The 23,777-nt window shown below is 38.2% G+C and overlaps 3 protein-coding genes across 7 annotated transcripts in view; 2 read left to right on the top strand and 1 right to left on the bottom strand.

Annotated features, from left to right (window-relative positions):
• Positions 1–40: 40 nt before the first annotated feature.
• Positions 41–3,107, top strand: c13h22orf39 (chromosome 13 C22orf39 homolog). 2 transcript variants are annotated; one of them, XM_067412802.1, is made up of 4 exons: positions 41–135; positions 553–720; positions 2,398–2,529; positions 2,570–3,107. In XM_067412802.1, exons 1-3 carry the CDS (start codon positions 109–111, stop codon positions 2,527–2,529), a joined length of 327 nt encoding a protein of 108 aa, XP_067268903.1. In that variant the 5' UTR covers positions 41–108; the 3' UTR covers positions 2,570–3,107. The 2 variants fall into 2 exon arrangements, with proteins under 2 accessions (XP_067268903.1, XP_067268902.1); XM_067412801.1 differs by having other exon boundaries at positions 2,398–3,107.
• A 3,092-nt stretch (positions 3,108–6,199) lies between these two features.
• mrpl40 (mitochondrial ribosomal protein L40) overlaps positions 6,200–23,777 on the bottom strand; it is a 135,689-nt gene continuing 118,111 nt past the window's right edge. Inside the window, exons 2-5 of one of the 4 annotated variants that reach the window (XM_067414534.1) lie at positions 12,653–12,735; positions 12,471–12,545; positions 10,365–10,520; positions 6,200–6,863 (exon numbers count right to left, since the gene is read on the bottom strand). In XM_067414534.1, the coding sequence (XP_067270635.1) occupies positions 6,554–6,863; positions 10,365–10,520; positions 12,471–12,545; positions 12,653–12,708 (597 nt within the window). In that variant the 5' untranslated portion in view covers positions 12,709–12,735 and the 3' untranslated portion in view covers positions 6,200–6,553. Of the gene's footprint in view, positions 6,864–10,364; positions 10,521–12,470; positions 12,549–12,652; positions 12,798–23,777 lie in introns of those variants that run through there. The other 3 variants (XM_067414531.1, XM_067414530.1, XM_067414533.1) reach the window with 3 other exon arrangements.
• acaa2 (acetyl-CoA acyltransferase 2) lies at positions 12,934–23,350 on the top strand. Its single transcript, XM_067414521.1, has 10 exons — positions 12,934–13,082; positions 13,661–13,827; positions 14,535–14,663; positions 14,743–14,859; positions 16,518–16,665; positions 19,240–19,415; positions 21,040–21,169; positions 21,255–21,325; positions 21,471–21,625; positions 22,813–23,350. The coding sequence occupies exons 1-10, from the start codon at positions 13,067–13,069 to the stop codon at positions 22,895–22,897; spliced, it is 1,194 nt and encodes a 397-aa protein (XP_067270622.1). The 5' UTR covers positions 12,934–13,066; the 3' UTR covers positions 22,898–23,350.

Consider the following 23,777-nt stretch of genomic DNA (forward strand, 5'->3'; position numbering starts at 1 on the left):
TAATTTTAAGGCCAATATACTTTTTTTTTTACGTTTTCGATAGAAGGCAGTAGAGAATTAAAACGCTTACAAAGCAAAAGTCTCCACCAGAGAAGAAGAGCGCGCGGTATGGCAGGGTCACACTCACAGTGGAGGGTCAGTCTAACAACAATCTTTCTCTATGTTTTCTATGCAAATGTTACGTTTCGCAGTTGCTTTATAAATTAAGTATACATTGTATAATATCACGTGTATTTGCATAATGAAGTGTGCAACTTAACCATAGTAAAGCAATTTTATGTCACTAACAAAAAAACACCATGGTACTACCATGCTTTTGGTGTGATTTACCATGTTATACTTCATAAATATTGTACCTGTACTGTGGCAGTGCCACTATATAGTGTAATCACTGCAATAAATAGTACCATTATTATTACCATACTTGAATGCCACAATTTTACTACAGTACTTTTTTGTAGTTCTGCCAGTTATACGTTGCACGCCTTTAGTTTTGGCCCTAAAATAGTATCTGTTTTTGTTAATGAGTGTGTTTTTAACTTTTGTCCACAGCCACCACGTTCCTGTGACGTCTACTGGAGTGAGTTCAAGCACTGCAAGAGTTTATTCAACAGATTCCATGAATACTACACCTACGGCAAATCACCGGACTGCCATCAGTGGAAACAAGACTATTACACCTGCAAAGAGTGGGAACAAAACCACAGCACACAAGCCAAGGTGAGGCTAGACCTAGACAGATTTGACTTAAACTACCAGTCAAAACTATGGAAATATAAAGATTGTCTATTCTGCTCACTAAGGCTGCATTTATGTAATCAAAAATATACGACAAATATTGAAATATTTTTAAATTGTAAATCAGCTGTTTTCTATGTGAATATATATTAAGTGTGATTTATTCCTGTGATCAAAGCTGAATTTATCATCATTACTCTAGTCTTCAATGATCCTTTACTAATCATTCTCATATGAGGATTTGATGATCAACACACATTTATGATTATTATCAGTGTTGAAAACAGTTGTGCATTATATTTTAATGTAAACCGTCCTTTATTTATACTACTATTCAAAAGTTGGTGTAAGTAAGATATAAAAAGGGGAATTAAAATGCATTAAATTGATCAAACGTGACAGTACAGATGTTTTTATTTCAAATAAATGCTGTTTTTTAAACTTTAAGTCTTGAAACAAGGTTTCCACTAAAAATATTAAGCAGTAAAAAATTGTTCATCAATAATAATTGATAATTGTGCAATCTCTTTTTATCTAGCAATTCTGACCTTTTTCTTGTAATTACCTGATATAAACATGCAGTTGTATGTTATAAAGTCAGAATTGCATGATTAAAAAATAGCATTATTTTTCTTTTTATTCTGTGGTGAATACTCCAGTGCCACATGATCCTTCAGAAATCAGTCTAATATGATGATTTGCTGAAGTTATCAGTTATTATTTATGATAGATTTTTTACTGTTTACAATTTTTTGTGGAAACCATGTTTCAAGGTTCAAAGTTTAAACAAACAGTGTTTATTTGCAATAAAAAAATCTTTACTGTCACTTTTGATCAATTTAAGGATTTTTTTCTGCATAAAAGCATCATTTTTTAAATCTTACCCCAACTTTTGAATAGTAGTTTTTTTATCGTACCCAAACTTTTTGAAATAAATAGATAAAGATAATATTCATAAATGTTTGTTGAGCATCAAATCCTCATATGAGAATGATTAGTAAAGGATCATTGAAGACTGGAGTAATGATGATAAATTCAGCTTTGATCACAGGAATAAATCACACTTTACTATTGCAACGATGTTCGTAGATGGGAAGGAAGGAGGCGGGAACCGGCGTACGTTCAAAACTTGAATTCAAAATAAATAAACAAAACTAAAGTAAAACCGCGGGCAGCCTCTCATGGATGACTGCCCGCAAATACCCACAAAATAAAACGTGGGCAGCCCCTCACGGACGACTGCCCACAAACACATAATAAAACGTAAAGCAACACTCAACATAAATTCCAGGCCTGGTCCTCTCTCGTCTTCCGCTGCCTTTGCTCCTCCTTTTATGCTCCCGTCACTTGGCCGCGAGACGAGACTGGTGTGTCATGCAGCTGGCACTCATTAATACTCGTCACCGGCCCGCTCTCGCGGTCCCTCGCCCCGCTGCTTGCCACACCACAACTATATATTCACAAAGAAAACAGTTAAACTGTAATAATATTTCACAATATTACAGAATTTACTGTATTTTTGATCAAATAAATGCAGCCTTGGTGAGACGTCTTTCAAAAACATTTTAAAAATCCAGTTGTAACCAGCATAACGTTTGTGTCACACATCAATGCCACTTCTCTCTAACTGTGTGTTCATCGTCTCATCCGCACCTTTAGGAATCCCTCCAGGAGAGCGAGAGGAAACGGGTCGCCGAGCAGAGGAAGTTTTCTCCGGTTTGGGAGTTTCGGAAAACTCCTCCGGCTGACTGGCATCTCCCTCTCAACCAGGACAAACCGCAGGACTCTTGAACACACACACACACACACACACACACACACACACACACACACACACACACACACACACACACACACATGCAGATCACACGGGACTGTCTATGATGTAAGAACCAAGCACTTGAGTTGCATGAACTCCCGCTGGGAATCTCCTCACACTACCTCTCCTGGACCGATGCGTTTCTGTTCTGTTGTAGATATGATTTTCCTGGTGCTCACAGCTTAAAAACTCAAGATCAAGTTATTGCAAAACTTAAATATGGAATTAATAAAATAAACATTCAAGCATTTAATGAAAGAGCCAATATAGCACAAAAATATTACATAGTATCCTACACGTTTTGATTAAAATCTTATCTTTATCCTCTTCAGTTCAAAAGCCATACTTTTGCAGTATTTTAATTCTATACACGTGTTTATGAATCAAGACATGAAATGTTTTTAGAAGAGTTTGGCCTTTATTGTTTCACTGGAGACATTATTTATTGTGCTACAGAAATCAGAAATTAATATGTAAGTGTATAACTCTGTAAAAGTCATTAAAATCAGTAGAATAAAGCTAAATATTACAATAAAGGTATAAAAACTTACATGAATCAACCCTTGTGTTATGTTGCAGGTCAATTTGACCCATTTCGATTTTGTTGTTGTTGGAAATACCATTTTAAATGTTTTTTTTCTTTTTATGACGTTTTCTCATTTAGGGTCATGAACACGCATGCAAAGTTTTAACGCACTGATGTGTTTTGACAGATACACACACCGAAGGTAGGCACCTATTGTAATCATTAGTGTTCTTTTTCCGCTCCCGAGTCTATGGTAGCCCATAGAACCACTTGCGGGAAAGTTATGAAATATGGCACGTGGATAAAGGACAGTCTGAAATGGCACCACATCAAATATGGAGTCTCTAACTCAATCGCTTTAGCGCCACCACCTGTTCAAAGTTTGACGTATGTTTGTGCTAATAACTTTTGAGCCGTAAGGGCTAGAAACTAAATTTCCCCGGATTCCATGGCGCAAGACAATTCGATTGAACCATATGATGTAATGCCAAAAAAATAATAATTTTTTAACTCCTTCTAGACGGTTTATCTGAATTGCATGAAAATTAAAACCAGATTGAACCAACAAAAACATATGGAATTCAAGTCTAATCAAACTGTTTTTGAATAACAAGCAAGTGAATGAGATTTTGTAGTAAAATGCTGTATTTTATGAACACAGCGCATCGTTACGAAACTCGGTAGGGGTCATCGGTACAATGCCCTGAAGTAGCCTGAGAAGCTTCGAGCCAGCGCTATAACTTGGTGTGGTCTACTTATTTTCACTGGAGTAATAAGGTCCCGTTCACACTGCAGGCAAAAGTGTCCCAAATCAGATTTTTTTGGGGTCAAGTGACCAGGTCAGACCTCTTCAGAGGTAGTGTGAACACTCAAATCTAGCCCAGAACTGATTTTTTCAAGTCAGATTTAGACCACATAGGTGCGGTTCACACCGCAAGTCCTAATGCTCAATTCAGATTTTTTGCTCAGATCTGATTTTTTGTTTGGCTGTTCACATTACCTTTTAAAATGTGGCCTAAATCTGATTCCAGTGTGAACTGTTTCAGGTTTCAAACTAACCCGCATGTGCAAAAGAACAATATCAGTGACATCAGACGCAGCACGCTGTTGCACTAAAGTTCGGGAGGTTATGGAGGAAGGAAGCATTTTCGCTTTTATTTAAACATGTTTGTGTAATGGAAGCCATAACATTAATGAGCAGGTGCTGAAGAGGAGAAGAACGAAAAGAAAGAGAGCAAAATTGGTTATTTTGGCCTTTTGTCACCTTCCTTTGGCACTGGCCACGTTTTTCTGTGTCCCCGTTCTTCCATTTCTTGTGCTTTCAAAAACGGAGCGGTTACGGTAGGATCCTTCTAGTTTAGCTTGAATTAAAGTATCTCCCCATATACTAATGAGGTCTAACCCCTCCCTCTCCCTCCACTGACTCGCTCCATCGCTCTTCTCCATATCTAGTCAAGTTTTTAATGTTACTGTCTGTGTCTGTTGTGTCTAGGGCTAACTCGCTGGTGCATAATTGTGACAAATGTCGACATAGATTGACGTAAAATATGCTTCATATCCGCATCAAATCTGCTTTGGTTGTTCACACTGCGGCCACATTGGAAAAAAATTAGATATGGGTCTGATTCAGGACCACATATGTATGGCCCCGTTCACACTGCAGGCAAAAGTGTCCCAAATCTGATTTTTTGGGGGTCAAGTGACCAGGTCAGACCTCTTCAGAGGTAGTGTGAACACTCAAATCTAGCCCAGATCTAATTTTTTTCCAATGTGGCCGCAGTGTGAACAACCAAAGCAGATTTGATGCGGATATGAAGCATATTTTACGTCAATCTATGTCGACATTTGTCACAATTATGCACCAGCGAGTTAGCCCTAGACACAACAGACACAGACAGTAACATGAAAAACTTGACTAGATATGGAGAAGAGCGATGGAGCGAGTCAGTGGAGGGAGAGGGAGGGGTTAGACCTAATTAGTATATGGGGAGATACTTCAATTCAAGCTAAACTAGAAGGATCCTACCGTAACCGCTCCGTTTTTGAAAACACACGAAATGGAAGAACGGGGACACAGAAAAACGTGGCTTCAGTGCCAAAGGAAGGTGACAAAAGGCCAAAATAACCAATTTTGCTCTCTTTCTTTTCGTTCTTCTCCTCTTCAGCACCTGCTCATTAATGTTATGGCTTCCATTACACAAACATGTTTAAATAAAAGCGAAAATGCTTCCTTCCTCCATAACCTCCCGAACTATAGTGCACCAGCGTGCTGCGTCTGATGTCACTGATATTGTTCTTTTGCACATGCGGGTTAGTTTGAAACCTCAAACAGTTCACACTGGAATCAGATTTAGGCCACATTTTAAAAGGTAATGTGAACAGCCAAACAAAAAATCAGATCTGAGCAAAAAATCAGAATTGAGCATTAGGACTTGCGGTGCGGGTTTTTTGCTTAGTAGCACAACAAAAAACCAAAAAACAATGCAATCAAAATCAGGTGTGGGTAATTTTTTTATATGCTCATAAATTCAAATGTCAATAACTCCTTCATTAAATTAGATATTTTTTCTCCAAATTTGACCAACAAAACATGAAATTGTCTTTACAACTTATACAACAATAACCTTTTTTGTCTCCAAATGTCTTCGCTCATTTTTGCAGTTGGTCTGCTGCTAGCTTGTTTTGCTTGATCATTGCTGCTTTCAGCTATATTTTCTGCTATATTAGTGATGTTCGTGGGTCGATATTTTTATATTTAAGGCAACTGTACAGACCCAGACCCATTGTTCGATTTAGTTTTTACTACCCTATTGAAGCTAAAAAGGAGCCTTTTCCCACTTAGATTTGATTTTTCCGGTGTTCACTGGGAAAGTGACAACAAGTGCAACACTTAAATACAGAATTAATCAAATGAACATTCAAGCATTTCATGAAAGAGTCAATACAGCACAAACTAGATAATGTTTTGTGTTTTGATTATGTGCCATATTAAACAGTTATCTGAAATTAAAGAACAGACTTTATATTCAGGAATCCCAATCTAAAAGGCACATTTTGCAGTTTAAAGTATTTATTTCTATACATGTGTTTATGAATGAAGACATGAAATGTTGGCCTTTATTTTTTCACTGGAGACTTTATTTATTGTGCTAAAGAAATTAATTTGTAAATGTGTATTTATGTGTCAGTATTCTGGGACACTGACCACCTTAAAAGTCATAGAAATCACTGGCAATAAAGATATAACATTTTGAAACAAATTATTTAAAGACCACATCAAGGCCTGCAAAAACTTAACTTGTTAAAGTGTGATTTAATGGAGCAGACGAAGAACAACACATCATCTTAAAGTTGATTTGTCTCTTTATTTTCACAGTCTGTTTCTCTGATGTTTTGACATATAGCTGCTCTTCATCAGTCCTGACACCAGAAAGCAACACGTTTATCCCCTTCTCAGGCGACACAGAGCCTCACTGCGTGTACACTCGTGTAATGTCGTTGTATTTGCCTTCGGGAGCCTCGTAGTTTGTAATTGGCGGTGAGTAACAGGGGCCGTCGTGCTGGAAAGGGAAGATGTCCGTGTCTGGGCTGACCGCTGCTTTATACAGCTCTTCCGACTCCAGCTTCAGCTCCTCCAGCGCCTGCCTCTGGGCCTCCATGGCCTCCTGTATGACGTCCATCTCCATCTGGTGCTGAGTGCGCTTGAATCGGGACCATTCCTTCAGCAGAAGGGCTCTGCGCTCGCTCGCCTCAAATGACAGTTTAGGAGCCTCACGGACCCTGAAGAGTGAAAGGAATCGGATTCAAATCACAAGTTCCAGAATATATATACGCCTTATGACAGAATTACTTGTTTTCTCAACCAACCCAGCACTTCATCAAAATTTCTCCATTCAGCTCGGTTCATCGACCATAACTCCATCCAGGACAGCCAGAAACCTTGGAGTTGTGATTGATGACCAGTTAAACTTCACTGACCACATTACTGCAACAGCCCGGTCCTGCAGATTTGCTTTATACAACATTAGAAAGATTAGACCCTTCCTATCAGAACAGGCTGCACAACTCCTGGTTCAAGCTCTTATTCTCTCCAGACTGGACTATTGTAATGCTCTTCTGGCTGGGCTTCCAGCATGCACTATCAAACCCTTGCAGCTGATCCAGAATGCAGCGGCGAGAGTGGTCTTTAATGAGCCGAAGAGAGCTCATGTTACGCCTCTCTTCATCAGACTGCACTGGTTGCCAATGGCTGCTCGCATCAAATTCAAGGCTCTAGTTATCGCCTACAAAACAACCACTGGCTCTGCACCAATATACCTAAACTCACTTGTTCAGACTTACACACCCTCCAGAAGCTTGCATTCTGCGAGTGAGCGGCGCCTCGTGGTTCCATCCCAAAGAGGCATGAAATCGATCTCACGGACATTTTCCTGGACCGTTCCCACCTGGTGGAATGACCTGCCGATCTCAATTCGTGCTGCCGAGTCTGTAGCCATTTTTAAAAACATCTTAAGACACATCTCTTCCAACTCCACCTGACCAATAAAGCATAGCACTTAACTATCCATTAATTTTTGTTTGTTTGTCCCAAAAAAGAAAAGAAAAAAAAAAAGAAAAAAAAAAGTGTGTACTGTGCTAATTAACTGAGACTTCTTACAGCTCTTACAGGTTGTTGGCCTTGTTTGTTTCGTTGCTTCTATTGCTCTCCCCTTTTTTGTAAGTCGCTTTGGATAAAAGCGTCTGCTAAATGATTAAATGTAAATGTTATTCTACTTTTTGTTTTCTTCCCTGTTATACCATTATTACTTGAAAAATCAGTAATTAAAAAGTTCCATGAGCAAATTGGTAAATTTTAAGTTGTCGAAAAATCAAATGTGGGTTTCTTTGCATACCTGTAACTCTAAAAGTATTATATAGTATATATATGTCTCATTATATAATGCTAGATTCTAATTATTAATAAACTCTTCTTTTGGAATTTTAATTTTTAAGGGTCCTGTAAGGTTCGATCCCAGAGATATGGAGATCTTAATGCGGCTTCATGAGCAAATCGGTCAATTTTCAGAGGCAGAAAAACAAAATGTGGGTTACTTTGCATACCTGTAACCCTAAAAATATTAAAGGGCCTGTTCTTCGCGTGTTTTCGAAGCTTTGATTATGTTTACAGTGTGCAATATAACATGAGTTCATGTTTTGCGTGTAAAAAAAACAGTATTTTTCTCTGTCCTAAAAACGGCCTGATGATTTCCTTGTTCTGTGAAGTTCCTCCTTCAGAAACACGTAACGAGTTCTGATTGGGCCAGCGCTTCTCGTGTTGTGATTGGACAGCAGCTTAGCGCACTTTGCCCAGAAAGGTCCCGCCTCTTACCGTAACGGGGAGATGCAAGCGCTGAATGCGCGCTCTTCTCCACGTGGGAGAGCAACGAGACCACGCCCCCTATTGTGCGTGTTCCTGTGGGCGGAGGGTTAGTCAACAAACGGTTCTAGTGACGTCATTACAGCAGGAAGTGCAGCGGTGTAGTCCAAACCGGCCGCTCGCTGTAGGCTTTGAAAGGGAACTTCTGTTAAATAAAATATCTCGCTTGGCATTGAACTTTGAGCTTTATAATTTTACAGGTATTATTTATGCTCTAACAGCAACATTACACACTAACTAAAGTTTGAAAGATGGGATTGCGAAGAACGGGACCTTTAAAGATATCTAAATATCCTGTTAGATTCTTATTATTAATAAACCTTTCTTTAAGAATCTCATTCCTTCAGCAGAAGGGCTCTGCACCCGCTCGCCTTAAATGACAGTTTAGGAGCCTCACGGATCCTGAAGAGTGAAAGGAATCGGATTCGTTCAAATCACAAGTTCCAGAATATATATAAGCCTTATTCTACTTTTTGGTTTCTTCCCTTTAATACCATTATTACTTTAAAAAGCAGTAATTAAAAAGTTCCATGAGCAAATTGGTCATTTTTCAGTGGTGAAAAAACAAATATGGGTCATTTTACATGCTTGTAACTCTAAAAGTATTAAAGATATCTTAATATCCTTTTAGATTCTGGTTCTTAATAAACTTTTCTTTTAGAATCTTAAGGCTACAACATATCCTGCAAGAACAGAGAAAAAAGTTGACATCATTTTGTTCTCGCAGCCCTGGTTTGGGAGTTCTCGCAGCTTGTTCTCGACACAATCGCCTGAACAGGACTTTTTTCTTGCCGGTGTCCGAGAACTATTGTGTGATTGGTCAGATATTTAAAGTGGGCGTGGTTAATGCAGAGAAACGCAGATGATCGGCACCTGCTTTTCTCGTGAAGTATGGATGTACTGCCAGAACGAACTTTGTTCTTGTTCTTGCCACCTCGAAAAAACGAACAAATTTCTTTTTTCTTCCCTTTTTTTACCATTATTACTTGAAAAATCAGTAATTAAAAAAGTTAGTAATATAAGAAGTTTGTTAAACATTTTTGGTGTCTACACTACTGGTCAAAAGTTTGGATAATTATGAATTTTAAATGTTTAAGAAGTGTCTTATGTTCATCAAGGCTGTAAATGACATCCCTTTGTTCTCTGCAGCCCTGGCAGTGAGACCTTTTTCTGTTCTTTTCGAATAATCTTACAAATATCTATTTATCTAATATGACTTCTGATCTGTAATGTTGCCAGAATCATAAATCATACACTATCTGTTTGTCGACCAAAGGAGAACTGGCACCCCGACTGACCCTGGCTTCTCCCAAAGGTTTTTTCCTCCATTCTGGACCTGAAGGATTTTTGGTTCCTTGCCACCGTTGCTTTTGGTTTGCTCAGTTGGGGAAACTAAAATTTCAACTACATTACCGATCTGCCCGCATTGACACTATATCATTGAAATGAGTTGGATAACATCACTGTTATACATGTTATACTGTTAATGTTGTATGTATGTGTGTTGTGCATTGACATTGCAGCAGTTCTTTAATCTAAAACAAATTTCTCCTAAGGGAGAGAATAAATGATACTTTGACCTTGACTGTTTTCCTCAGAGCGGCTGTACAGCCGAATCAAATTCTGTTGCATTATTTTCCTGTAAACACTGTGAACAACTGGCCTTGTAAAACGTGCTATTTAAATAAAGGTGACTTGAATTGTTCTTGGGAGTATATAATGGCCTTAACTTTGACCGGTATAAACACAATTCCCATATCTCTATTTGAGCCATTTCATAGACTTCACGACTACTCTTAACTATGTAGAAAACAGGAAATTAAGGAATAACGTGTGTGTCCAGACTTATTTGTGTGTTATTTTACCTGGTTTCGTCAAAGCTCTTGGCTGATGTAATAAAGTCTTCAATGGGAATCAGTTCTGGTGGAACTTTCTCCAATCTTTTAAGCCTCTTCTTCAGACGTTCTTTCATCATCATTTCCCTGCGCGGGTCCACCTTCTTCTTCTTCTTGGGCTCTGCTCTGTTGGACAAGACAGAAACGTCAACGTTTCGTATAATGAAATGCACTTTCAAAACTTTACCAGGGTATGTCCAGAGTTTCCAGGCCAAAGTGATATATGGTGTTATATATAAGTGTATATATATTGTGATATAAGTGAACGTGGGGGAGAGGACGCTGGCGTTGTCTGTTCGCCGCTTCTCCACCCACAACAAATCATGTTAATGTACTATTAGATAGATTAGATTTACATTTTATTTTATTTCCTTATGTTTGTGACTAGTCTAACAGTCAGAGCTACAATTGGGACTGTTGCTGATTGCTGGCAGCCACTGAGAGGTCGTTGTTCGTCGTTTCGCCGTTTTCAACCGCTTCTTTAATGTTTACGTTTGAATTGCTGCGGTTGGTTTCTGGTTTGGAGGACATTTGATGTTTCTCGCCGCGGGTGCTCACTGGTGGTCTCCCTTGGGCTTGGGCTGCATGGTGGCTGAGGTTTGCACCGGGCTAGCGTCATCCGGGCTGTCGTCGTCGGCGTCCGGCATGATGTTGGGATGTTCTGCTTCTCGGCTGCGCCGCTGTTCCGTCCTGCATTGCGACCGTGGAGCGGCTTGGACATCTGCGCCGGCCCCGGTGTGTCCACAGAAGTGCCCGGAGGAATGTTCTGCCTCCTGCATGGTGCTGCAGCGATCCCCATCGTTTGAATCATCATGAAGAAGACCCATCATCTGGTCTTCAGCTGTCGTGCCTCGGCGATGTCATCGGGACACTGCCGCTGGGAGAAATCTGAAACATGGAGTGGACCACAGTGTGCTGCGGAGCTAACAGAGACTTCCACCATCAGCTGTTTTCTGTCCACCATCAGCTCTGTTTCTGTTCACCATCAGCTCTGTTTCTGTTCACCATCAGCTCTGTTTCTGTTCACCATCAGCTCTGTTTCTGTTCACCATCAGCTCTGTTTCTGTTCACCATCAGCTCTGTTTCTGTTCTGTTTTCTGTGTTGGTTGATTGTTTGTAGTATTCTATATTTTTACTTGTTATTCATTTTTTGTTGTTATCCCCCCCCCCCCCCCCCTTTGTTGCACTTTGAGATTCGTCGGAATGAAAAGTGCATTATAAATAAAATCTATTATTATATATCTTCTACAGTTAAATCACAATAAACTGATATGGAAACTCCATAAAACATATAAGGTCATTCCGTGTCAACTCAACCAGAGGTCCCTAGCTAAAAAGAAATACATAAATAAAGAAGAAAGCCAAAATATTAAATGTAACGAATTTATATTTACTGAGTCATCCACTATTTTGTAGAGGGGGGCCAAAATTTCTTCAATTTGGACGATTTGGAGCCAAATTACAGGGGTGTAAAAATGACGTTAGAAAGATGGCAGCATCATTATTTTATTTTTACACAGAGATTAGTAGGTCTATAATTAAAATCTGTTGACTTTAGCAATTTTTGTTGCATTATATGCCAACGGCGACCATTCAGAAATGAAGAAAAAGCACTTCTTGTGTTTTTTTTCTCCAAGTTTGCATGCCTGTAACTATCCTGTATGGTTCAATCCCAGAGATGTGGAGAGCCCAATGCGACTCTGTGTTCAATTTATTGTATTTTACCAATTTCCAATGGTCAAAACAGATGATTTTCATTGCATTTGAAGGGAAATGTCTGAAGAACAAATAATGTTGAATCTAGAACTTGTCCATTTGACATGGAATGACCCTATACGAATATTAATTTCTGTTTTATACTAACAGTGGTGGTCAATACCATTAAATCACAGTTTTAAGGTAGAAAGATTAATATATATTTTTACAGTCTATGATATTAACTCAACAAAATGTACCATGGTATATGAAATATGACAGCCAGTCACTTAGTCCCATGTTTTTCCATATGTGCAAGTTTAAACTGCAGAAAATATATTTTAAAAAACAAGTGGTGTTTATATGTGTATCTGCACTGACCTTAATGGCACTGAGGTTTTCAGGGAAAGCATTGATGTGAACCAGTGACTGTGTCTGACAGAAACCACAGAACTGCTACTGTAAAAGAGTTATTTATCATCATAATCATTATCATCATGACCTCTATGAGAGAAATATCTATATTATCACATGCACGTGGATTTCTAATGTCAAATACGTACCATGATGCTTGACTCGATATAATCCGGTTTACACTACGACACACAATCCCCGCCATAATTTACAGGAATATCGACTTTACAAACGTAAATGGTAAATGATGAGAGATTAAAACTGTTTTACACCTTCCGGTGGACAATGTGCATCTGTAGGTCATGTCCGTTTCACATACGCACTTTCCACATTACTATATCTTCATTTTCGAACGATATTAGGAATATTAAATATCACACTTTTACATAGATAATTTAATGTAAGTTTAAGTGTAAATAACACATTATTTAGCGTAGTGTAATACATGAAAGGTTTATCGAATGTTGTGAAGTGAATGTTGAGAGAAAGTGGGTGAAAGGTCAGCGCGGTGTGTGTGTGTCGCTCAAACGGTCAATAACACTACCAGACCTACAATCACGATTATGTCTCTCCTGAGAGGTAAATAAACTTTTATTTTATTTTATGTTTTACTAAAAATGACTGCGTTATATTCTATCTACGCGAATGATTTGTTATTTTTTTCCGGGTTTGGACTTACATAGACTGCACTTGGAACTTCAATGTCACTGATAGTTATAATTTCCTTCTGTTTTCAATTTATTTGAATTTATTTTCTCTTTTTTGTTTCCCTACCAGTTAAACAGCTCTGAAATATACAGTTAATTGACCTGTTTATTTAAAGGAATTTTGTCTTCTGTTTATAATTGAGAGATTCAAAGCTTACTATTGACTCGTCACTATCAATCAGAAATAAACATATATAATATAAGTAAATAATTGGGACCTATTCTGTATAAAAAAGTCAAGCATCAGATCCAACTATATATAAAAGTCATTACTGAAATAAAGAATTAGGGTAAAGGTGAGGTCATTGACACACATCAAAGGCTTGTTTATTCTTGTAATGTTTACTCTTTGTCATGACTTATGTTAATGTATAAAGTGTGTATCCTAGTTGCAACACTAAGATACACTAAGCATATCTAAGCAGCTCTGTCTTCTGTGTTTTTGTCCAGGTGTGTTCATTGTCTCGGCCAAGAGAACGCCGTTCGGCACGTATGGAGGCGTCCTGAAGGACCACAGCGCTACAGATCTGGCTGAACACGCCGCTAAAGCTGCTCTCGCTGCGGGGAATGTGGCTCCGGAGCTGGTCAACAGTGTTATAATGGGAAATGTCATGCAGGTGAGAAGTGATATACACTACATGCACTGGTCAAGTTTGAGGTTTTGGATTATCTTGCTTCCACTACATAATTCTTTCAGACTAATAGAAAGAAAACATCAGTTATTTGTTTAAAGATAACAAAAATAAAAATCATCCCATAATAGGCACCCTGACTGGTCTGCGGCTATGCCGCTACATACCCCATACCGCTCCAGTAGCTCATCTGTTCGATCGGACCATCAAGAGCTGCAGTTTTGGAGATGCTCTGACCCAGTCATCTAGCCATCACAGTTTAGCCCTTGTCAAACTCACTTAAATCCTTACACTTGCCCATTTTTCCTGCTTCTAACACATCAACTTTGAGGACAACATGTTCACTTGCTGCCTAATATATCCCACCCACTAACAGGAGCCGTGATGAAGAGATAATCAGTGCTATTCACTTTACCTGTCAGTGGTCATAATGTAATGCCTGATCGGTGTTTATATGCTGTGTGTATACACACAAACATGCACGCACACACACACACACACACACACACACACACACACACACACACACACACACACACACACACACACACACACACACACATATATATATAACTTTTATATTAGGCAAGGCAAGGCAAATTTATTTATATTTCTCTCTCTCTCTCTCTCTCTCTCTCTCTCTCTCTCTCTCTCTCTCTCTCTCTCTCTCTCTCTCTCTCTCTCTCGTTCAGAGCTCTGCTGACGCCCCCTATATCGCGCGTCACGTCGGTCTGCGGTGTGGTGTTCCCATCCCAGTGCCGGCGCTGACGGTCAACCGCCTCTGCGGGTCTGGATTCCAGTCCATTGTCAATGGAGCACAAGTATGACCTGAATAAAACCTAATTGCTAACCTAATAATTCCCTCACAGGAGATGCTGATCAGTATGTGTTGTGCTGTAGGAGATCTGCCTTAGAGAGTCAGAGGTCGTCCTGTGCGGAGGCTCGGAGAGCATGAGCCAAGCTCCTTACGCTGTCAGGAACATCCGCTTCGGGACCAAGTTTGGAGTTGATTTGAAGGTAAAGGTCATCGTGATGTTCACATGTTCAGAATTTAAAGGGGTTAAGACATGGCTTTTATTATGTTCCTTGAACAAAAAATAAAACAAATATTATGTGGAAAAACAATTATTTGGACCTACATTCTGACCCTCTTCCTGAAACGATTGGTTTTTAAGGCGCTGTTCCTTTAAGGCTTGTCAGTAAACGGCCACTGTTTTGATTGATTAATGACGTCACTACATGGGATACAGATTCAACGGCCATTCGCTATTGCAGGAGTAAAGTATTATCCATATAAAATCGTCATTTACAGACAAAACATTTTTGAAATAATTTACCGGAGGTTTGTGATTTAGCTGCTGTCCGATCCAATACAGTTGCTGCTATATCTTCTTTGCAAACTCTCCTTTCCTGTTCCTTGTTTACAAAACAAAATGCTTGAGCAAACATATAATCCTCCAACACGATCTGGAACGTCAATAAAATAAACCGTTCACTTGTCTCAAACGCTGGGATCCTTCTGAAGTCTGTACAGAGACACGAATAAGCCCTTTAAACTGGATGTGTCAGAACGGTCTTCTACTCTCTCATTTGTCCTGTTGTGGGGAGACTCAATCGCATGGAGTATGTCAGAAACTGAACACACATTTGTATACTGTATCAGTGTAGACAGCATCAGTCCTTATAATGGCTTCTATTTGCATTTGAAGTAGGGATGTCAATTTACATAAATTCCCATGATCGATCGTCATTTAAACGATCAATCAATCGATTAATCTTTAGCCTAATACTGCAATATGCATCTACAGCAGTGGCTTATGACAGGATGTGCAAATGCTCAAATTAATGAGAGTGTTTTTTAATCTAATAAAAAGGGCTAGAAGCATTGTAAAATGAGTCGATGTGGTTGATCATTTAATAAAATTACTTATTTAATAATCAAATATAACCTCTAATACAACATCCCCAATGGTGCCGCTTCAGATCTGTTATTCAGAATGTGTGGACGCTCTCTTCCTGGAACAACGCGCTGAAACGGCACCTAAACCCAATGAATTCAAAGTTATTTATTAAAATAGTGTTCTCATTAATGTTATGTAATGTGACAGTCCCAATCATTGTTATTATTAGTCGTGCGTTGCTGTTTGAGCTGAAACTGAAGCGCTGAATGTACGCTGAAGCTCTGCTAGCGCGTTATTTAATTAATCAAATAGCTCCCGATTTGAGATTCCAAATTATATCTGCCCAAAATGATGACTAAACCTTATCAAGCATTAATAATTTCTCTTTTTAATTAATTATTAATTGCAGCTGTAATATCACTTTTTTATTACTAGTTAAAGAGATTTGAGAAGCGAGTTGCCTCAATTAAAAGTGAAAAAAGAAAAAAAGAAATAAAAACAAAATAAAGAAATATATATTTTATAGACATTGTCGGTTGTGTCCGTATAATAGCAAAGAAAATATCTTTTAAATGAAAGGACTGGGCAATAACAACATAATGACAGCATAAACTAGAACAATTTCACAATTAAAAAATAAATGCATTAACGTTTCATCCTTATGACCATCTCCATATTTATACAGTCAAATTTACAGTTTATATTTAGTGCAAGATTTGTGAATCCTGTACTTCTGAGGCTCTGAATAACATTTGTTGCATGTGTGTAAATCAGCTGGAAGACACGCTGTGGGCAGGACTGACAGACCTGCAGATAAAGCTCCCCATGGGCATCACAGCAGAGAACCTGGCAGAGAAATACCAGATCTCACGCGAGGACTGCGACCAATACTCATACCGGACGCAGCAGAGGTGGAAAGCAGGTGAGCGAATCTCTGCACTGCATCGGTTCACACATCTCTCTCTCGCTCTCTCTCTCGCACTCTCTCTCTTTATACTGTATATACTGTATTCACAAATATTGATCTAAATATAAACTAGGGCTGCGCAATATATCAAAATTATCGAAATATTGCAAATATAAAAACGGTTACTCCATTGCTGTTCTCTGTATAACGTTACACTAGTCTGACGTGCAAAACCGTTTTGCTTGCTACTGCTAAGGTTTCGTCGCATACAATAGTCCATAAACCGAATCATGTCCTCATAAACTGCGAGTAAACACACACAAATGTTGACAGGCCACTAAATACAGTCCATACCACAGAGACGGACGTCCTGATGTTGCTGTTTCTCCGGTTCAATTTATTTCAGTCTCCGGATCTGATTCTGGATCATATCTATTAGCTGAGATAGCCATGGGTTTCTCCACGCTTGAGGACATCACCGCTTTGCGCGCTCGTCATTCTTTAGCTCCGCCCACTCGATACGCCTCCAGGCGCTCGTTTTTTTCCGGAAAGACTCGGTACAGCCCATATTTCTTTTATAAATATAACATACCTGCAAACTTGTCGCTTTTCGGCGACAATCGCCGTTTTCTTGGTCAATTGGGTCATTTACGTGAATCGCGTAGAACCGAAGAGTTTTTTTTGTTGTGGGGTGGGGGGGGGGGTCTACAGTTCTGCGAAACACTATTGGATAATTCTTATAACTGACATTTCTCTGGGCCAATCGGAATCTTAGCTCACTTGCGTCAGAATCTTGAAGCACACAGCGTCAACTGAGCTCGCCTTTGAATGAGACGCCTGGCAGAATGAGTCTGACGGATGGAAGAAAGCAATTGTCATTTTATTCGTATCTAAATATGAGAAGGGCGCTCTCACAGAAAGTCCAAAAGCGGATTCGTAGAAACTTTGTCACTGGAGCTGCAGCTGAAGGAAAACAATCGTTATGAGTGATGAAACGTGACGACGACAATCAGACGATTGCGACAATATATGCTTTATGTGTTTTTCAAGCCATCTCAATGTAGGCTATTTATTGACTATAAAGTAGGCCTATATCAAATGAATAATGCAGCTTTTTAATGTTTAGTATCTTCTGTTCACCAAAGCTGCATTTATTTAATCAAAAATACAGTTAAAACAGTAATATTGTGAAATACCATTACAAATGAAAGCAGCCTTTTTCTATGTGAATATAGTAAAGTGTGATTTATTCCTGTGATCAAAGCTGAATTTATCATCATTACTCCAGTCTTCAGTGTCACATGATCCTTCACTAATCACTCTCATATGAGGATTTCATAATCAAGAAACATTTTTGATTATTATCTGTGTTGAAAACAGTTGTGCTGCTTTAAAAATGTTGTGGAAACCATGATACATTTTATTTTTCAGGATTCTTTGATGAGAAGGTTCAATGGATAGCATTTATTAAATAAATTATCTTTTGTAATATTAAAAATATCACTTGTGATCAATTTAATGTAGCCTATGTCTAATCAACAAAAGTATTAATTTCTCTTTTTTAATTTTACCACAAATGTTTGAATGGTATGGTGGTTTCCGCAAAAATGAAGCAGCATGATCATGAGCAACAAAACTGTTTTCAACACTGATAATAATCATAAATGTTTGTTGAGCATCAAATCCTAATGTGAGAATGATTAGTGACACTGAAGACTGGAGATATGATGATAAATTCAGCTTTGATCACAGAAATAAATGACACTTTACTATATATTCATTTAGCGAACAGATGATGTACATCAGAATATTATTTCATTGTATTACTTTTTTTTACTGCATTTTTAATTAAATAAATGCTATATATAGTCTATGATATATATATATATATATATATATATATATATATATATATATATATATATATATATATATATATATATATATATATATATATATATATTATATATATATATACATATATACACCCCCCCCGGCACTGTCACCTTTTTTACTCTGAGGAGTTTGCAGGTCTGATATAATAAAATGATATGATATAAAATGATAAATGATGAATAAAATGATAAAACTAAAGACTTTTCGGAGATATGAAGGATGCAATACTACTCTATAGGTACTCAAGATTGACACGAGATTGACTGAAACTGAGTGTTTCACCCCTCCTTTAATGTAATTTAAATAGATTTTACACACTAATAGCAATATCATATCGCTTATCGTATTATTTAACAAGGTATTGCATATCGCATTTTCCTCAATATCGCACAGCCCTAATGTAAACTGTAAATTTGATGTCTAAACTGTCTTAAACTGTCTAAATGTGGAGATGGTCATAAGGATGAAATTTTAATGCATTTATTTTTTAATTGTGAAATTGTTCTAATTTATGCTGTCATTATGCTGTTATTGCCCAGTCCTTTCATTTAAAATATATTTTCTTTGCTATTATTCTCTCTCTCTCTCTCTTTCTCTCTCTCTCTCTCTCTCTCTCTCTCTCTCTCTCTCTCTCTCTCTCTCTCTCTCTCTCTCTCTCTCTCTCTCTCTCTCTCTCACTCTCTCTCTCTGCAGCTCATGAAGCGGGTTATTACAACGCTGAGATCGCACCCATCGATGTGAAAGCCAAGAAAGGGAAAGTGGCCATGACAACTGACGAACATCCCCGTCCACAGACCACACTGGAGCAGATGGCAAAGCTGCCAACCGTCTTTAAGAAAGGAGGCACTGTCACTGCTGCCAATGCTTCGGTGGGCAGAACAGAACAACACACGAGTCAGAGAGAGAATGTGCTTCTAAACAGCATTTAAAACTAACATGTGATTTGTTGCTCAAGAAACATTTCTTAAAATTTCATAACACACACAGTTTCTGCCAGTCTCGTGTTAATCTTGAGTATCTATATAGTAGTGTTGATCCTTCATATCCCCCAAGAGTCTTTAGTTTATCAGATTTATAAAAGACCGATAAACTGAACCGATTCTTTCAGAAAACAGCTGAGCTTGTGGAGGCGTGCAGTGGGCGGAGCTAAAGACACACACACACACACACACACACACACACACACACACACACACATCATGGAATTATTCCTCGATAACTCTAGATTCTCTACACGTTGACGTTGTTCAAACTGTATGCACTTACACGCTGATTGCCAACAAAACACACACATTTGCTGCAGTTTCACTCACCGCTTGAGGTTTCCACTCATGACCGGAACAAACACACACACTTGCAGAACTCCGGAAACACAAACTGCATCCACTGTTCCCTTAACACTGGTTATTTGTGAAGCTGAATAAGGTGATCTTTCCCTCACACACACACACTTCTTTAGTGACATTATCGATCTTGTGTCTAAAAACACAACACCAGCACTGGCGACTGCTCCCATAACCCCAACGAAGCTTGTTTATGGACGTGCTCTTGCTCTCGCTCTGGATTTTGTGTGTGTGTGTGCGTGTGCGTGTGCTCGCTTATCCGGGAGAAGTGCCCGTATAAGCAATTCCTTTATGACATCATACAGGGCCATTTTTGGATTAAAAACTTCCCGAAGCGTATTCGAATCCCGACGTAGTGTATTTGGCACAGAAATGCTCCATCATACGTTCAACTAACTTTTTGACATTTTGTCCATGTTTATCATGAGAATCAACTCTTTAACAGTGTAAATAAGTCAGAATGCATGAAATAGCATTAGAAATAGAATTCGACCCCTGTTTTAATGTTCATGTTTTGGTATGAAAACTGATATATTTTTTCAGAATTCTTTTATGACTAGAAAGTTTAAAAGAACAACACTTATTTAATTAAAAATAGAAATCTTTTGTAGCATTATAAATGAAATAATCAAATTAAATAATCAAATTTGTCCTTGCTGAATATAAGCATTCATTCATTTTTCTTTTGGTTTTTTTTTTTCTTGATATCTTGCACTCAAACTATCAGTGTTTTCACAAAAATATGAGCAGCACAACAGCATTTCTTGATCATCAAATCCTCATCTGAGAACGATTAGTGAAGGATCATGTGACACTGAAGACTGGAGTAATGATGATAAATTCAGCTTTGGTCACAGGAATAAATTACACTTTACTATATATTCACAAAGAAAACAGCTGTTTTAAATTGTAATAATTTTTCATAATATTACTGTTTTATTGTATTTGTGATCAAACAAATGCAGACCTAGTGAGCAAAAGAGACTTTAATATAACATGAAAAAATCTTATTAGCCATATATATATATGTATATATATATATATATATATATACATACAATTTTAATGTTTCTAAGCAGTGCCACTAGTCATTTTGTATTTACAATGTTAATTTGCATATATTTTATGATGTCATTGGCTCCACCCACAGGGCGTGTCTGATGGAGCGGCTGCTGTGGTCATAGCCAGTGAGGATGCTCTGAAGGCACACAAACTCACCCCATTGGCCAGAATTGTGGCCTATCACAATTCAGGCTGTGATCCCAGCATCATGGGAATTGGTGAGCGCAATATCCACTAACATATTCTTCTTAGTCGGGGAGAGAATAAATAAATAACTATAATTTTTTTTTTTAAATACAACAGGGCCTGTACCTGCCATCACAGAAGCCCTGAAGAAGGCTGGTCTTTCACTCAAAGACATGGACCTGGTGGAGGTAGAATATAATGACACACTCTAGGTTTATAATTAGGCTTCTACATTATCAATGCCCACTTAAATGTTAAGTAGAGGGATGAAGAGTGGGCGATGTTTTTCAAAGATGGTCAGGCTGATTTAATGCTGTTTTTTGTATCTGTCAGGTCAATGAAGCGTTTGCGGCTCAGTACCTGGCAGTGGCTAAAGCTTTAGGTTTGGACCCTGAGAAGACCAATGTTAACGGAGGAGCCATCGCCATTGGTCACCCGCTCGGAGCCTCTGGGACCAGAATAACAGCGCACCTTGTTCATGAGCTCAGGTAAAAGAAACCTTTCCTTCCCATGTGTTCAAAAGAACAAAATCGTCTCCTCCTGGGAAAATGCCGCAAAAATATTTGTAATAAAAATGGTCGTTGTGACTCTTTTTTCCTCCATCATAAATGAGTTGCATCTCAGAGCGTCAGACAAAACGCAGTAAACGCTGTCATGTTCTCTTGTGTTGGGATGCTGGTGTTTGGGAACACAAATTGCTTAAAACGCTTCTGGAGGGAATTAAACCAAATCCTTCTGCTGACAGACTTTGTCTCGGGTGTTTCAGAGCCACCAAACCAACCTTTGAGATGCTGCGATGCGATTGGTTCGCTGGTTAGTTAGTCCAGTTATCCGATCAAAGCCATGGGAGTTTTTTTTCTTCTGTTGTACATTGAGGGATTTATTCAGTAAATGTGTTTATATTGTAGTTTACAAATTATCCGCCTCAGTTGAGCGCATATGTTTTTTAATGGTCACTTTTTAAATGTATGTGCATTTTGGTGTTTCCATCCAGACTTTTTTTATGCAATATCAAAATTTTTCATAAAAATAGGTGAATGAAAACATGGCTACTGTGACATATTTACATGGATACTGTTCAAAGTCAACATGAAATGAGTTTCTTAATGCACATTCCTCGTCTAACTGAGCAGCATTCATTGATGCATGTCATTATGAAGAAAAAATGTAAATGTAATGCTACTTGCCTCTGAAATGACTGCTGCCAAATAGATATTTAGCCATTGTTTATGTAATGTAATGCTACTTGCAAGTGGTTAACACAGGCATTTAATGCTGGTTAACAATAATTATTATTGACACACATTTACAAAAATAAGTGCCATCATGGAACGTCCACTTTCTCCATTTTTTATTTTTTTTAGATTAATCAGTTGTTCATTTTATCTATAGAGCACTAATTAAAACACTTGTTGAACCATCCTGCTATACATAATCCTCAATGTACATTAATAAAAACAATCATCAATGACAACACAAACATACATCAAATGCATCAGACCATTTATTAATAATCAGAAAAGAACATTTAGGTTTAGAAATGAATATCCTGTTTCACTCATAAATGGTCACATTATGGCAGTAAAATGCAATTTTTAGGTTGTGTAATCCGATCATGCATTGCTGTATTTATATTGCATGAGGTCATGTGATGTGTTGTATTCTGTGTTCACAGGAGGCGTGGTGGAAAGTATGCGGTTGGCTCGGCCTGCATTGGTGGCGGTCAGGGAATCGCAGTTGTCCTGGAAAACATGAACTGAGAATATCACACACACACACACACACCCATGTTGAGGATACTCACTGCAAACAAATCAAGTCACATTCAAAACCTAATTCACACCGTCCCAAAGTCTGAAAAAAAAAAAATCCGTCAACAAATGTGGAATATTTTGCACATGATTATTGTTCCAGGATGGGATGATCCATGAGTGATGGAGCTTTTTCTGTGCAGAAGCTCCCGTATGTTCGGGTCAGTGATGCTGGAAGTAACGTGCCTTGCTGTATTCTGTGCCTAATTCAACATCCTGCTGGATTAACCATCTTCATGCACTTCTACTAGTTTCCAGAAATGTTATATATTCACTTGTTGTGGTTAAACTTCATGTGACTAAAACTTTGGACTTTGTATGGTTTTGTATAGTTGACTAAACATGTTCACCCACCTGAGGCCTGACTGTTCTTATCAATAAAGAATGAGCTGTATGATATGACATTGTGTAATGTCCAGCCTTTACTTTTTCCCTCTTGCCATGCAGATTTATTAATATAATGGATAGTTATACATAGTACAATAACAAAGGGGGCTCAACCATAGCACATGGATGACCTTTGGATGCTCTTCCAGTCTTTAAATATATGACCTTTGAAACGATTAAAGGATATTCTTGTTCTAAGTCAGTTTTCAGATTCAGTTTTAATTAATCCAGCGTTATCTTGTTTTAGACTGCTACTATGTAGAAATATTCAAACAATCAAGTCTTTTCAAAATGATGGGTGAAATATTGTGGATAAGATTTAAAATGTATTTATATGGCTGATCAAATTCCTTAAAGGGTCATGGGCTTCTGATAGAAAGGTGTCAGAATACACAGAGCATCTCAGTTTGTTAAGTATGATCGCTGACCAGTCATACACACA

Source organism: Pseudorasbora parva, chromosome 13, assembly GCF_024679245.1.
Source record: "Pseudorasbora parva isolate DD20220531a chromosome 13, ASM2467924v1, whole genome shotgun sequence".
Lineage (NCBI taxonomy): Eukaryota > Metazoa > Chordata > Actinopteri > Cypriniformes > Gobionidae > Pseudorasbora > Pseudorasbora parva.

What these genes read in the sequence shown, in the direction of transcription:
- c13h22orf39 (XM_067412801.1), top strand. Translation starts at nt 109, where the DNA reads ATGGCAGGGTCACACTCACAGTGGAGG. An exon ending in GGTCACACTCACAGTGGAGG is followed by an intron (nt 136 to 552) that starts GTCAGTCTAACA and finishes TTTTGTCCACAG; the next exon opens with CCACCACGTTCCTGTGACGT. An exon ending in ACCACAGCACACAAGCCAAG is followed by an intron (nt 721 to 2,397) that starts GTGAGGCTAGAC and finishes CCGCACCTTTAG; the next exon opens with GAATCCCTCCAGGAGAGCGA.
- acaa2 (XM_067414521.1), top strand. An exon ending in CCATTGTCAATGGAGCACAA is followed by an intron (nt 14,664 to 14,742) that starts GTATGACCTGAA and finishes GTTGTGCTGTAG; the next exon opens with GAGATCTGCCTTAGAGAGTC. An exon ending in CACCTTGTTCATGAGCTCAG is followed by an intron (nt 21,626 to 22,812) that starts GTAAAAGAAACC and finishes CTGTGTTCACAG; the next exon opens with GAGGCGTGGTGGAAAGTATG.